This window comes from Ischnura elegans, chromosome 1 (assembly GCF_921293095.1).
Source record: "Ischnura elegans chromosome 1, ioIscEleg1.1, whole genome shotgun sequence".
Taxonomy (NCBI): Eukaryota; Metazoa; Arthropoda; class Insecta; order Odonata; family Coenagrionidae; genus Ischnura; species Ischnura elegans.
Genome location: NC_060246.1, coordinates 115,660,905 through 115,676,274, shown reverse-complemented (window position 1 = coordinate 115,676,274; position 15,370 = coordinate 115,660,905). Strand labels below are relative to the sequence as shown.

Genomic DNA, 15,370 nt, shown 5'->3' with positions numbered 1-15,370 from the left:
GCGTTGGAAACCCCAACCCCCTTCCACCTTATTTTATCCTTCCCTTGCGCTTCTCGTCTCTCCTTTAACCCCTTGGATATTCCGTCTCATTATCCCCAGACGCCACAGAACCCTGACCACTTCAATTACCTCTTTAACTATGTCTTCACCCGATGCCCAAACCTTCTCAAACAATGCAAAATGCAAAAAAAATGCCAAAAATGCCAAACCTTCTAAAACAACTCCTTGAACCTTTCTTTATGAGTGGACAACCCCAGCATATGCCGTATAATCCCTCAATAGAGTCCCGAAAACGGACGTTCTCCCGCCCCGTCCCTTTTTCTCCCGCGGGGAATTCCCCAGATTGCCACCTCATTTGAGTGGCCAATGACCTTTCCTTCTCTTTCCCTCCATTCCGTCTTTCCTAAAATTTTTATAGGCAAATGTTCTTCCTCTCCAGCCCCTCTCCGCCTTTGAGTGAGTGAGATGTAAGATCCGAAACTATATTGCACTATATGGCACGAAACTATGGTGCCTTTTCGGATCGGCACTTTTTTCCGTAAAGTGCCATTTCGGGCTTGAGGAGGTTTCGTGCCATCGCATTTCGTGCAATTTCGGTTTAGTGCCTTTTCGGTTTCGTGCCTTTTCGGTTTAGTGCCTTAAAGTGGCAGCGGTCCGAAACTATTGAAATTTCGTGCTTTAAAGTGCTTTTTCGTATCGGATCACATCCCTGGTATCTACACGTGATTAAGCCTTGAAACATGATCAAAATATCAATTTTTCTGATGAATTTTATAGTTTTGACTAAGATTTATGTTTGAAAGTTAGATAGAAGATTTATGTTCGCAAGTTTTAATGTAATTCTTGTACTAATTACTTCAGTTTCCTTTTTTATGCTTTCCTCCTTTGTGCTATTCAAACAATGTTTTTTCACCACTCTAATGTTTTGCAATAATTACTCTTATTTTGAAATTAATTATACAATTACATTAACATTTACAATATGCTGGTTAAAATAAAATTGCCCTAGTAAGTGAGTATACACTACGTAACATCTGCGATGTATGATGGGAATTGTTTAGTCACTTGTTTCCGAGTTCAATATTCAATTAAACTAGATATTCCATTGCACATCACGCACTTGATTTTATCATTCTTCTATATTTTTTTATAGATAACACGCCGGTTATCTACCAGAAAATATGGTAATTCTTCAATCAGATTTGCAATAGACGCATTTGAGATTAGATACAGAAGATTGAGAGGAAATTTCATTCTTAAGTGCACTGCAGGTGACTCCCGTAAAAGTTATCACCGCGGCTAGTCCCGGTATACTTTGAACTAATACTAATAATACTAAAAAAATACTAATTGCAAGGAAAGTTAATGGGGAGTTCAAGAAAGACAACCAACCCAAGCACAAACAAGTTTTTATTATAGTCACCTAAACAACAATTAAAACAAACATTTATACATTACATTAAGCCATGCCCCCTAACATAAAAATTTAATTATATTCCATGAATTCATTAACTAACACTGAGTCAATCTGCTACAACATCAAATAGAATTAACCATGAATGTGGCAACTAGATTGGAAAACAATTCTTCATATGCAATCTGAACTCACCTGAATGAATTCGCCTATGAAGGACCAGATGGCTCAGAAACATGGTTGAAAAATCACACTCATCACAGAGGTATGGTTCTTCAGGACAATGACTTGACCAGTGCTCTTCAAGTCCGCTCTCAGAATCAAATGTGAGGCTACAAGCACCACCTGATCACACAGAGGAAATGTGCAAGATAGTATGAATCAAGAGCTCTAAAGAATTGAGACCAACAGATGGTGAATACATTCCAGAGGAAAATAAACCTGAATACTCTTCAGTGATATTTGATAACAAAGACTACAGTGAAACCTCTCCTTTACAGACACTAATTAATGGTCCTTGAAAATGTGTCCGTAAGTAAGAGGTGCCCATAAGTTGGAGTTGACCTAAATAAAACCTCATTTTTATGCTAAATATTACCCCGCGAATATTATGGTGTAGCCAGCTGAATAAAATCCTTTTATTAAAAAAATTATCTCAATTTATTAGAGATCGTTCAGAAATTAAATACGTAGTCCCTAAGGAGTGTCTGTGTCCCTGAGTGTCATAGTATATGAACTAGAGATTTTATCCTTATACAAATGCCTTCTGCCAGGGTATTGAATACTGTCCTTAAGTCAGAGGTGTCCATGAACAGAGGTTTCACTGTAATTACAATCCATCATTTCTTCCAACAATCCAGCAGGACACTCATTCAATTCTAGAGGTATCATAAGCAGAGCCAGAAATAAGAAATCTGGGACTACTTCTGCCCACCTTGATTAACATGAAAAGAACCAAAACCATGTCTTCTTCACAATGATACCTAACAAAGAAAGACAGAGGAAAATCATGGCTGTCCAATGGCTTAAATGAAGAAACCATCAAACCATCATTCCACTTTCCACCATACAAAAGAGAGAGAATATTCAGATTCAACAAAGGACCACACTGAAAACAAAACTGAAGAAAAGAGTTTGTCTAAACTGATATGCTAAGAGTGCAAATTGTGAGAAAAGATAAATATGTACTTATTATGTCCATGGATGTTGATTTGTCTAAAATACACATCCAAGGTGAAAATATTAGTAGGAAACTGACTCACCAGCATGCTATGCTCATTGTTTACTTCACTTAATTCTGCCAAAAGAATCGCAGAACTGAATCAAGACTTAACAAAGAAGTTTTAAATTACATAAATTTTTAAATAAATAAAAATAGTAATCTAAAAATAAGCAAAATGCAATCAATGCAAGGCAAATTTACATAATTATTGAAAGAAAGAAAGTATCAGAAACTTTAAGATGATTTGGAATGGTAACAGATCTCGATAAAAAATTTTCTACAGATTGAATATCACCTCAAACTAAACACCCTGTGATTATTTTCAATAAAATCACATGATTAACATACCTAATTTTGCACTACAGCCTAATCCAATCTAATTATTTCTTGCATTCCTGCACTTAATTAGCTTACAGCAATCATTTAGGTTCCCATAAAATATGGGCAGTCAAAGATCACTAAGTTTGTTATAAAACATGGCTCTTAGCAAATGCATAGTATTCAATTGTCCATCCTCAAAGGGAGTGGTCCTTACAGGATTTTCTTTTGAAGACCCTGTTCCACCATGTTGCAGTTAACAATAAACCCATGTTATAAAGTTCAAAGGTTTATCTGAGATATTACAGTATATGCCTGCCTACTTGAAGCTGACACACTTGCAAAGAAAACTGCCATATGTAATCTTTTGGCAAGCACTTTGGATTTTTTTAAATGTGGGGCAGGAATTCGAAAATTCGTAGGACCAGTATTAAATTCATGGATTCAAGATTCAATACATCCTTTGCAAGGCAACATCAGCAAAGCCTACGATGATATAAAATATATATAATGCGGTAGGACAACATCAACGTAGAATATTGCACAGGTAGAATAGAAGATTAAGTTACGTAAATGATTCAAAATAACCTATTCAGTCATTCACATAAAATCATACAAATTGATAGTGATAATTTATACCTAATAAGAAAAGGAAAATTTAAGGGAGTAAGGACAGTAAAAAGAATATGCTGTCACCATGAAGCTCTATAAGGAATATCAAAACCTGAGCTGTCAGATATCCAATCAACAAGAGCCTTGATAAATCATCAAAAAAAGCTCATGCAGTACAATCACCTGACATTTTAGGAAGCCATTCGACATAACTTTAAAAACTCTCAAAATAAAACTATGCTAGATAAACAGGGATCCACACCCAAATTTGCCAATTTCTCCTACAGCAATCAAACCACCAGAGCCAAAGCCAAGCATCATTTTGCACAGGGGTAATTATAGGGGGGCAAAAAGCAGAAAGTCCATCAAGGTGCGTATAAATAAGATATCACAAAGCACTCACACTAATACAAATTGAGGGTGCAAGTCCCCCATGAAATTACATGAGATATTTCTAGTCTTAGGCGTACCCCCTCCACATCAACATCCCTCAAAATTCATTCCCCCAAAAACTTTTTCCGGCTACAGCCTTGGGAGGGTGGCTATTTAAATCTCCTCCTGAAATTCTCTAACTTCTCCAGACCTTCCAGGTCAATAAATAAAATTTGATAAGTAGAAATACTGAATATATCAAGCACAAAATAAGTGCAGATCACCAGTTAAGAACATACCAAAGCAAGGCTACTGTATGTATTATTTTCAGTAGGTTATTTTGCAATATTTAATTAGCCTAATTAAATCTAGCTCTATAGCGGTAAAGATTAAATTACTAAATGCCACTTATAAGGAAATTACATATGACTTAATAACAAGTTCTAATGCACAGTGACGGTGAAAAAAACATGATAATGACAGAGGTTTACAGAAATCAGGAGCAAGCGTCATCAACTGGACATTGATCATAATATTATATTACGTCCATAATTACCAACATGGAATCATTTGCATAAATTTAAGCATCGAACTTACCTGAATTGAAGGTCCCAAAGGATGGCACTGACTCACTCTGGAAGAAATACTTATGATAAGTTGTGCTAAGAAAACAGGACTGTGGCTTAAAACAATAAATGAAAGCAAATAGACATAATATTATTGCTTTTCTCGAGGTTAAAATTTTCATGCAAAATAAAATCTAGCCAAATGAATACCAAAAGATTTCAATTGTCCAAAAATACATGCACAAGAGTACTTTAAGGAGAGAGCCAAAACAAAAATCATTAAAAAAAAAAGGGACTGTAAATAACACCAAGAATAAAATGATGCATGACAATCCTCAAGCAAAGAGTACTTACATTTGTACTCAGCGGGTACAGGCAGTTCTTTGGTGTGCGATCGCATGTGAGCCGTGAGACTGGCCCTTGAGCGACACCTAATACCACACTCTGTACAGTGAAATGGCTTCTCCTCCACATGCCGCACTCGGTGTGCCAATATCAGGTGGATCCGATCACATGTGAAGTCACCTTTCCAGAAAAATCAATGACAAGTTATAATTAACTCTTTTGCTATGAAAACCATTCGGAGATAAAAAATTTTCTCTGAACAAATGAACGGACATATGTAGAATATTTTAGAATTTTTTTTCATGAGACAATGAAGGACATTTAATGATCTCACAGGCTAAATACAGCCCACAATCATAAACAATATTGAACATTTCACCAAGAAAAAAGTTTAATACAGCACTCAGATTACATTGCAGCCATAAAAAATACACAAAAGGGAGGTAAATATGTTGTAACATTAGATAATTTTTTCCTTCCAAATCCTTGTATATTTCTTTTCAAATACTATTTCTTTCCTTGTCTCCTTCCTTCCAGATCTTTTGTTAGCGGCCTCTCTCATAACAATCCCCCTCTCAATCCACAACAACCCCTTGGCAACCTTCCATCCCTCTTCATTCCACATAAACAGCAAATTCAACATAAACATCAAATCAATAAAAGTATTCATTCCACATAAACATAAATATCTAACATCACAATACACATGACAGGAGGCACGATTGAAAAGTGTACAATTCCCTTTCCCAACTTACAAGAGTCGCACTGATATGGAGGCCCTCGGAAATGGCCTCTAACATGAGCAAAGTACTCCTTGTTCCAACGGCAAGTGAATCCACACATTCCACACTTGTAGGTCACAGCTCGAGAGTGTGCCAATGTCGTATGGCGTTCCAAGCGACGTGCATCTCGAGCCACATGGCCACAAATCTGGCACTTGACTCTATCACCCCACACCTTCCTCTTCTTAGCATCTGAAACCAGAATTTTCAAAAATTGGTGAAAGAGTCACAACCGATTATACCAACAAATGAACAAACTGCATGCAACAAAAAATAATTGTATGAGCATGGTAGCTGACTAACATGAAGGTTCATATATTTTTCTGCAATAGTGTTCAACTTTAATGATATAATTATGACCCTCGTATTTTTCATGTAAACTTATGAATTTTTTGCTCTACCCATGTCAGCGAATTAATTCAAGTTATTACTTTTTCCTTGCCTATGTTCTTTAAAACTTCTTGGTAAATGTTTTTTCATTTTTGCCATGAAATAATATACCAGATATACTTCAAGTCATTTCTTGAGGGAGAAAATTTTGATTTTTATGACAAAAACACAGGTTACATGATGAAATTACAAACCAAAATTAAAAGATTTACTAGACCTTTTTATTTGTTGTAAATCTTTGCCTCTACTTATTGATAATTTAAGCTTTTCTTAGTTACATGTAAATCAGAGTTATGTAAAATTTTGCTAAAGATATATCCAAGCAGTACGAATGCTATCACTGCCATAGATTAGAAGAAAAAAATAAAATATCTGTGACAAGGTGGCAAACGTACTACATATTTCAGAGCAGTACTTTGGATATTTAAGGGGAGACTTCATGAAACTTTCACATTACAAACTCAAGGTCTCTGTCCGGAGAACTTCCAGGGTTCCCACTCTAACTACAGAATGAAATTCGCTGTTTTTTCCAGGTTTTTTTTTTTTTTTTTTTTCAAGTTTTCACGGTTTTTTCAGGTTTTCACGGTCTCAATGTCGTCAAATTCATGGTCCGTTTATAAGTGAAAAATAGGAGAATCACCGGCCGTATATTAATAAAAAATTAACATACGCGACATACGCCATACGTACAAGACATATAATGTAAACGCAGCAATGAAAAGTGATATCTGTTATGACGTCAACGTTTGGAAAATTCAGGGCCAACTTAAGGCCCAACGCAACCGCGCTCTTGCCCGGACGCCGAATACCATGGCCTCCTTTAATATGCGAATGCTCTTAGGACCATTTCCGTCTGAACATCAGAAGTCCTTTTTTAATTCCTAACGCCTCCAAGAGATTGTTTTTTGCGCACATTGTTTTTTACCGCACAGTAACCAAATTACCTTTACCCAATATTTCTGAGATTGCCGAAAATATTTATTAAAATTGTTTATAGAATGTAATAAATCAAAAAATCAATTTCATATAATTACAGTGGAACCTCGATCTATCGTTTTTCAGGAGGATGGACGAAAAAAACGATGAATGCGGGAAAACGATCGATGCGGGGATGTTTGGATAGGTTGCCTATGTCCCAGGAAATGCAGGATTTTAGAGCGTAGTTATGATATTTGTTGAAGGATTTAAAGAAGATTTTAGCCAATTACAGGAATACTAGTACTTTATCAAGAAACTTAGGTCATATTGTTGATTTGAATAATATCTCTTTAAAATATCCTGCCATATAAATAGCCATGAAATTTTTTGTTCTAAAGAGAAGGCAACTTACACATTCTTTTCTAATTATCGTAGCGCCAGATGAGTAGATGAATCCGGATTGTTAGTAGGGAGAAACAAAATATCTTGACAAGATATCCCTTCCTCATAACTCTTACAACTGAGACTTATAGTATAACTCATAAATTGATAACTGAAAATAACCTGATATCCTGTTTTCGGAAAAATGCCACATTAACTGCCGAGAAGCTCAACTACGAGGATATCGAGTTTTGCCAGAAATCATCATTGTATTTTTCCAACTATTTTCTTGTTTTAAATGCTTAAATAACGTTAGAAATACATAGTGTTTGGTCTCATTCTTTTTAGAATTACATGCACTTCACAAATATTTCAATCTAATAAAAGTATAATGCCAATTGCCAAAATTCATTGTTAGACACTTTTTGGGCTAATAGGTGATTCATGCAGCAGTTGACCTCCAGAAACTGGGAACTTTGAAGCAGTTATGCTGAAAAAGGTCAGTGGGTAAGAAAAGGGGGGGGCGCGAAACACGTTTCTATTGTTCTCGTGTAACTTGATATTTTTTTCGAAGCTAAGGTCTTAGTAATACGATCCCTGCGCGAGCTGAGACCTTTTTTTTATATCGGAGAAGAGGAAAGCTTCAGACGGGAGAGGCGAGTTCTGAGTGGAGGGGGATAGCGGATGTTGAGAAATGCGCTAATGTTACTATCCCACGTCACTCAGATTCTCCCCATAGTAATTCAATCTCCTGGTGGTGTCTGTCGTTATTAGCCACAAACAACACTTTGCAAACACTTCGTCTCATTTTCGTTAAACAATGGATGCGGGAAAATTATACGACGGGACCGCGATCTTGTAACGATCCAAACGATGTGAGTGTAGTCTATTGAGAGCTATTGCCATAAACTGAAAGCCTATTTGCCATAGAAATGTTTCCTTAAGTAAAATTCCAATGGCAAACTCATATTTCAAAGCATATGGCATGTGCCCTAATTTCATGTGGGAAACGAACTTCGCGTTACAAATCAGATAATTTTTGTAAATGATTCATTCTGGGTCCATTAGAAATGCAAGTCATTTCATTCATCCTTTTTCAAATACAAGTCCATCCCAAGCTATCACTGAAATTGAAACACTTCGACAAAATAACAGACTTCCGCCATTAAAATGGAAAATATCGGTCAATGTGTCGTCATATAGTACGGACCAATTACTACACTTTGAACATAGAATGTATGTAGAGAAATGCGTAGACTAAGAGTCTACTCGTGCCTGACATGAAACATGATTAACATACCGAATTTGATCAGTAGTATTATTATCAAGATTGAGATATTTTTAAGGTTTCATGGCAAAATTCACGGCTTTTTCCAGGTTTTTTCACGGTGGACGAAATTCACGGCTTATTCACGGTTTTAAGGTTTTCACAGTTGAGCCCTGACCCTAACTTCTGATTCACAATGCAGGCAAAAAATTTCCAGTAACAAATTTCAGTTGAAAAAAATAAGCACATGAGCCCCAAGCATCGCTAAACCATTAACTTTAAGCAACTGAATTAACTTTAAACTTCATAAATATAGTGCTAAAAGTTATACTCGATCTTGGTTACTGCCAAAATGTGCTTAGTTGCAGTAGGTCCTTCCCCATGTGTGTTTGTCTCCCTATTATGCCAGAATTTTCATAAATCTTATATTTTTGGGGCTCAAGAGGCAGTGGTTTATACATACTACCCCATTTTGAAAATATTTTGGTTCTGAGACCCTGATATGAGTAGACAACTTTCCTGCACAAAGCAAATTTGACTCTGAAAACAAGCTATATTTCACCCAAGTTTTCAGCCTACCCCAGTGTACATGTCCCCAGGTAACATATATGTATGCCTGGTTGCATATGCAACCTTCACCTTTAAAATTAAACATAAATCGATGAGGAGAGAGAAAACCACAGTAGCCAAAATACTTATCATAGCTGAGAGACAGGGAAGTGACACTGGTTACAAGGTAGGTTCCAACCCACACGTGAATCTTTGCTCATCTTCTTGCAGTGAGTAAATGTATTGAGCTCTTTCTGAAGTTACATAATCCTTCATACCCAGATTTCTTTTCCACTGTTTTCATATTTTTTTCCAATGAAAGTAGTTCACTGTTTTTATGTTTGTTTCAATGTTTTACTTTTTGTTTTTTCTTTATTTATTGATTAATAAATAATAATTTTCCAACATTTTGTTGTTAACAAATTCTTTGCCATTTTTTGTTTTCATTTTATCTAACTTTTAAGGTATGAACAACTACATAACTATAATTTATAACTTCGTAAAACTTGAACCCATGAGTGGAAGAAGAAGGGGAAATAAGGCTTCACTCGTCCCAGATTTAATGCGACAATAAATACCTGTCCACATCAATTAAGCAGTCCATCCGAACCTACATCATGAGATTGCATGTGACTCACCAAGATCTTCCCCAAGGCTTTCTTCCAGCTCATAATCTTCCTCACTCATCATGTCATCATCATCATCTTCATCATCATCATCAAAGTCCTCTTCCTCTTCTTCCTCTTGCAGTATGCCATCCTTAAACCTGAAATTGAAAGACAATTTGATTAGCAATTCAAAATGTTCTGTCAAATGTAAATGCTAGCGGCACCATAAATATAAAAAGGTGTAGTCTAAATTATATGCCATAAAAAGGTGGTAAATGGCAGTAAAATAAGTTATAAGTTGTGTTAATAAATATTTCATTCTTTATGCATAATGACCACTGATATGTATCAATTGTAAAAAATACATGGCTGTGTTCGGCCTGCTCTTTCCATTTGGTGCAATCCATGAGATGATCTTCAATGTGAGCTTCGTTCAAAAGAGAAAGTGATGCTACAGTTATTGATAGATTTGACACAACTGCAAGAAAAAATGAAGACCTAGAGTTGCAGAGTTGGAGCTGAAAATGGACGTTAGGATGCCACATCACGAGAGGCATTATTGGAAACAAAAGAAGTGCATTACATACGCTGTACATGGACATCCATGGTCATGGGTTTTCCATAATAATCACAGAGAGTAAGATTGGCAACAACTATGAATTAGTATGTTGTGCAGGGAAACCAAATGCAGGTATTGATGATGTAACAAAATCTTGTATGGTTAGTTCTGAAAACCTCACAAAGAATGATTAAAAAGAATCATCATGACTGGCAAAAATGACTTTTTTTTGCAATAAAGGTGATTAAGTTCTACTTAGCTATCAGAATTTCCTTACCAAATTTTATCCTGAGAATATAAACTTTACTGTGATCATATGGAGATCATGAAAACATCATTGATTCAGTGATTTAACCTGAGGGTTGGTTTGGAATTTGGATTGGCAAAGTTAGAGCTCTCCCAGATTGAACCACAGATGAGTGGATATCACACATTCAGGTTAGGGGGTCATTTCTTTCCTGTGAGATACCGCATGCCCCAGGAGGATTTTGATTTGGGCTGCCCAAAGACTTCACCTGGGATTTGAAACTGGCACCCCTCAATCAGCAAACAAGCGCTCAACCAACTTGCCCACTTGAATATACTACCATTCTTGTACACATCTTTTCCCATATCAGAAAAATAATCATAAAACTCATCCAGACAACAAATATTTGAGAAAGCCTCTAAATGCACAGCTTTCTATTTTTTTCAAGTAGAATGCCAGCCTTGATAAATGTCACTATTATATTGTAGTTAAAACTCTCTCTAAACTGTTTGATTTTTGCAAAGAGTAGAGCAACATCTGTTGTGTGGGAATCTTTCTTACTAGTGTTTACAGCTTTGGCCACGTGCTTCTGACAGAAAACAACAGTTATGAATCCAGTACATCCCAGAATTGTAGAAATTACTTTCTAACAAACACATACGAACCATAGCGTTCATACTCATCAATGCATTTAAATATGCTAACAATTTTAGGAATTCCAGGTGGCAAAAAACCATGCTTTGCGATTTTACTAGATTCCGCTCGAAACCCAACTTGTTCTAACCTCTATATCGCCAAAGCATAAAGAAATTGTCCTGAAACACTACGCTGGCACAGCCGCAGAGGACTGGAAAGGAAGCAGCAAAAAGTATTGTGCATGGTGGCCATCTTGAAATCTCATGTTTGAATAACGATGGTCACCCTAGAGTAGCAAATTTTAAAAATGAATATCCATAGAAGGAGAGTGCAGCATGAGAACATTTGATTCAATACATACCACTTTGCTTAGACCCAAATGGACGCAAGAAGTTGCTCTCAGAGTACTACCACACACTCAGCAGAGTTATGGCCTAAATGCATCTGCTCCTAAGTATTCAGAATGAGCACTGAGTCATGCCTCGGAGTATTTTTTACGGCTGTAGTTTGCTGAGAGAAAATAGAACCATTTAATGGCAGCAAACCTATAGCTTTTGCCTCTTTATTTAATGGAATTTTAGGATGAAGTCTCAAATTCAGTGTTTTTATCCAGGGTTTGAACTTTTTTCACAGAATAGGGTGGTTTCCTATTTTTTTAAATTGCCTAAATCAAAAGTTGTTACTCCTCAAATACATATTTTATGCTTTTAGATATTTAAAGGACAATATCTATTTTTCGCGATTAAATGAAAAGTGAAAATTTTCAAGCACACGAAAACGCGACGGCCAAGTATGAATGCTGGGAAAACCCTGTGTGACGTCATTCTGATTCCCGCTGTCAGCGTGTGAGGTGACCTTGGGGCAAGGCTTAGAGTGCTGATACGATGCTGGCTGCTTGCAGGTAGCAGAGTACCCTGCTAGCAGGTAGCGCTTGGCTTAAATAAGGATTATTAATACCATATCAAACGAAGGAAACTTTCAATTTCAAAGGCAGTTGTAATTGGTGATTATTAAGAGATGTTTCCCTGAGCTCTGTGCCTCATGCATGCATTGGTAATCTAAGACGATGTAAAACTCCTGACTACTCATTTAGCATCTGGGCCCCCATGACGTCACGTGCAGTGGCATCGCATAGCCGCCAATCTAACCTTTTTCCAATGAGGTTAAAATTGACCATTAAAATTCGTCTAAACTAGGATTTCTAAAATCAAATAATTTGTATATTATGATTACAGTACTGGTGGGTAAAGAATCACAATCAAAGTCTTTCATTTTCTTTGATGAAGGAAACTACCCTTTTGGAAAAAATTTCTCTGCATTTTGGAAATTTGAAAATTTCCAAAATGCAGAGAAAGCCGTCATGAAAGCCAAATGCCCAAAACATCTCATAAAAACCAAAATTATGCTTAAAATGTCAAAAATTCGGGTTTGCAAAAATCAAGTAACCCTACCTACAACTGACACACAAAAAAAATATGGAAATATTGAGGCCAAGAAGTCCCAACCACAGAATGCTCTCATCATTACCAGGTACATCTCTTCAGAGCAGTGCATAACTAGTCAAATTTGAAAGAAATCAGAGAAACCCATTTTATTGGTGATGTAAAAATTAATCATTCCAAATGCAGGTCTACAATGCTTAATTTACTCCTTCCTTTGAGATATTACCCAACTTATGTTTCTAGAATTTGGAACATCATCAACGAATTCATATTTTTTTCGTATTTATATCTATTGAAGGTATGGTAATAGCATAAACTTCCTACTTCAAATCTACAAAAAAAGAAGGCTTACAATACTGAAACACTCAATACCTTGTTCGAACAGGATTGGTCGTCGTTTTATTGTTTTTTTGATCAATTTTCCCATTTCCAACATGGGAGTTAGTAGAACTTTTAAAGCTATCAGAACCAGGATGCTTCCTTTTGAATCCACTGTCATCATTTTCAGACAAACCAGAACACTTTCCTCTGGTACCATCACCTGGAAAGGACATGCAAAACAGGAGAGCTATAGAAGAAAGTAATCATCAAATATGAATGGATGATAAATACCAATTCTTAGAGATACATGAAATTCCAATGACGCACTTTGCAATAATGCAAAATCTGTGGTTAACACCAAAATAATGCATTATGAGCATGGAACACAAGCATTGATACACTAAACCAAATTAACTGCACCAAAATACCCACGAATAGCACCAAAAATTGATTTCATGGATCAGAACAACCTTCATCGATTTTCTCCACTGTTATGCAACATCAGGTCAATTTAGGCCACTGATTATGATTTAAATGCTAAAATCACCAAGGCAATTTTTTCCATACATATTACATTCCCTTTTTTTCTTCTGATATTCCTAAATCAATTTTACTCTTGTGAGTACATTATTCATGAGTGACATTATTCGTGAGGTACATTATTCATGTATTCTCTGAGTGAAGTCTTACAATAAAAAAATGGTTTTGAAACCTAATACTGGAATTAGATGGTCAACATAAAATTGACTGCAGGCACAAACGGAAACAGGGAGCGAAAGAGAGGCAATTCCACATAAGCTCTTATCTTAACATTATTTCCCTGGTTGTTCATATGTGGTTAATCCGCACACAAAGGAATACAGAATGGTTAGTCACGAGAGGTATTCTAAGGGACAAATGCAAGATGAAACAAAATTGGTGAAGAGCATAGAAGTAAAAGATGCTTTTGTACCAGAGTCTGTTGAGTTTTTTCTCTAGATATAAGAATATGTAACAATACTGCATATTGGTTATAGCATAATGCATATTGAAAAAGATAAAAAAGTCCCATTTCAAAATTTAAAAGTGTCTTTCAATTTGGCACTTAATTTGAATGTCTTTATTGTCTTGGACGTCAATTTTGCCAGCATTTCTGGAGGCTTCTTGGGGACAGTGAAGTGATACGCTGAGTAAATACCAAAAGCCACGGCACTTCATCTACATCATCCCTGATGTCAACATAGGGATGCTTTGCACACAATTTTGTAAATAAATGTATTATTTATATGGTGGAAGAAAATTTAGGACCAGAACTTCAAATATGCATTTCTCACAACAGTGTTAACTCCATATTGATATTGGCAAGCACTATTAAATGAAATAAACCAAATAGCTAAATTTCCCATTTTAAGCACCCAATTTGAAATTTTTACCTTCACATGGGTAGTTTTGCAGGCATCCATTCAAGGAAACTTTTTCTTGAGCATCTAATGCACCACTTGTGGAATTGCTGTTACTAGGGCAATTAGTCATTGAGGATGAAATTTCTGATGAAACAGAGTTAGGATTCAAAGTCTGAAAGTATAGGAAAAAAATGTTAAACCAATACTATATTTCAGCACTCAAGGAGGTTCCAAAGACATTAATATGTATAATACAACGATACATGTATTGAAGAAAATATGAAATAAGATACTCAAAAAATTATTCAGCATTGAGTTCTGAAGTACTGCCAGGAACTGAGCTTTTGCCACAGTTCGGAAGTGGAGTTTCCATATTTTCCGTAGAACCAGTTGAAGGAAAATTTAAACAACATTCCCACGTCCAACATAACTTTTATTATAACATCATTCAAGGGAAATGTTTTGAGGACAAGTAAAATGTATAATGCTAAATGAATTGTGGCACTCATGCCAGATAAAAAATCCACTTCCAGAACTTCAATTTTCTTACGACGGATCAAATTTAACATACAACAATTTTTATTATATTGGCATGCATATTTATGGATATTGATTACAATAAAATTAAATAAAAGTGACAAAAACAATACTATTTTGCCGGCCAAGTAATACAGCCATTTACTGATTATCATTTGTCAAGTAGATATTATTTGCAGTAGAGCTAAATTTACACTAACATTCTTTTAAAACTATACCCTAAGCATTTAAGACATTTTACCAAACAAAAGATGTTTTCTATACCTTGGCAACATCAGAGATAATTGAAGAAACATCCATAGATGGAGACATATATGCATTAGATTTTGATTCTTTATTTCCAGAATCATTACCAGCAGCATTTTGAAGACTGTCCATAGCAGAGGAAACAGCCACTGAGAGAAAGCTATCACCATCACTTACTTCCACATCCTATGAAACACATGAGAGTACCATTAGGGAGACAGTACCTAAAGCATTCATCCTACTTTTAGCATTTACA

At 35.9% G+C, this 15,370-nt stretch overlaps 1 protein-coding gene across 3 annotated transcripts in view; it reads right to left on the bottom strand.

Moving 5' to 3' along the window:
* The window catches only part of LOC124168653 (hypermethylated in cancer 2 protein-like), a 33,704-nt gene that overhangs the window by 13,491 nt on the left and 4,843 nt on the right, over positions 1-15,370 (bottom strand). The window contains exons 3-9 of one of the 3 annotated variants that reach the window (XM_046546919.1): positions 15,133-15,300; positions 14,362-14,503; positions 13,001-13,169; positions 9,775-9,902; positions 5,605-5,823; positions 4,859-5,029; positions 1,610-1,759 (exon numbers count right to left, since the gene is read on the bottom strand). In XM_046546919.1, coding sequence (XP_046402875.1) covers positions 1,610-1,759; positions 4,859-5,029; positions 5,605-5,823; positions 9,775-9,902; positions 13,001-13,169; positions 14,362-14,503; positions 15,133-15,300 — 1,147 coding nt within the window. The remainder of the gene's footprint in view (positions 1-1,609; positions 1,760-4,858; positions 5,030-5,604; positions 5,824-9,774; positions 9,903-13,000; positions 13,170-14,361; positions 14,504-15,132; positions 15,301-15,370) is intronic. The other 2 variants (XM_046546926.1, XM_046546933.1) reach the window with 2 other exon arrangements.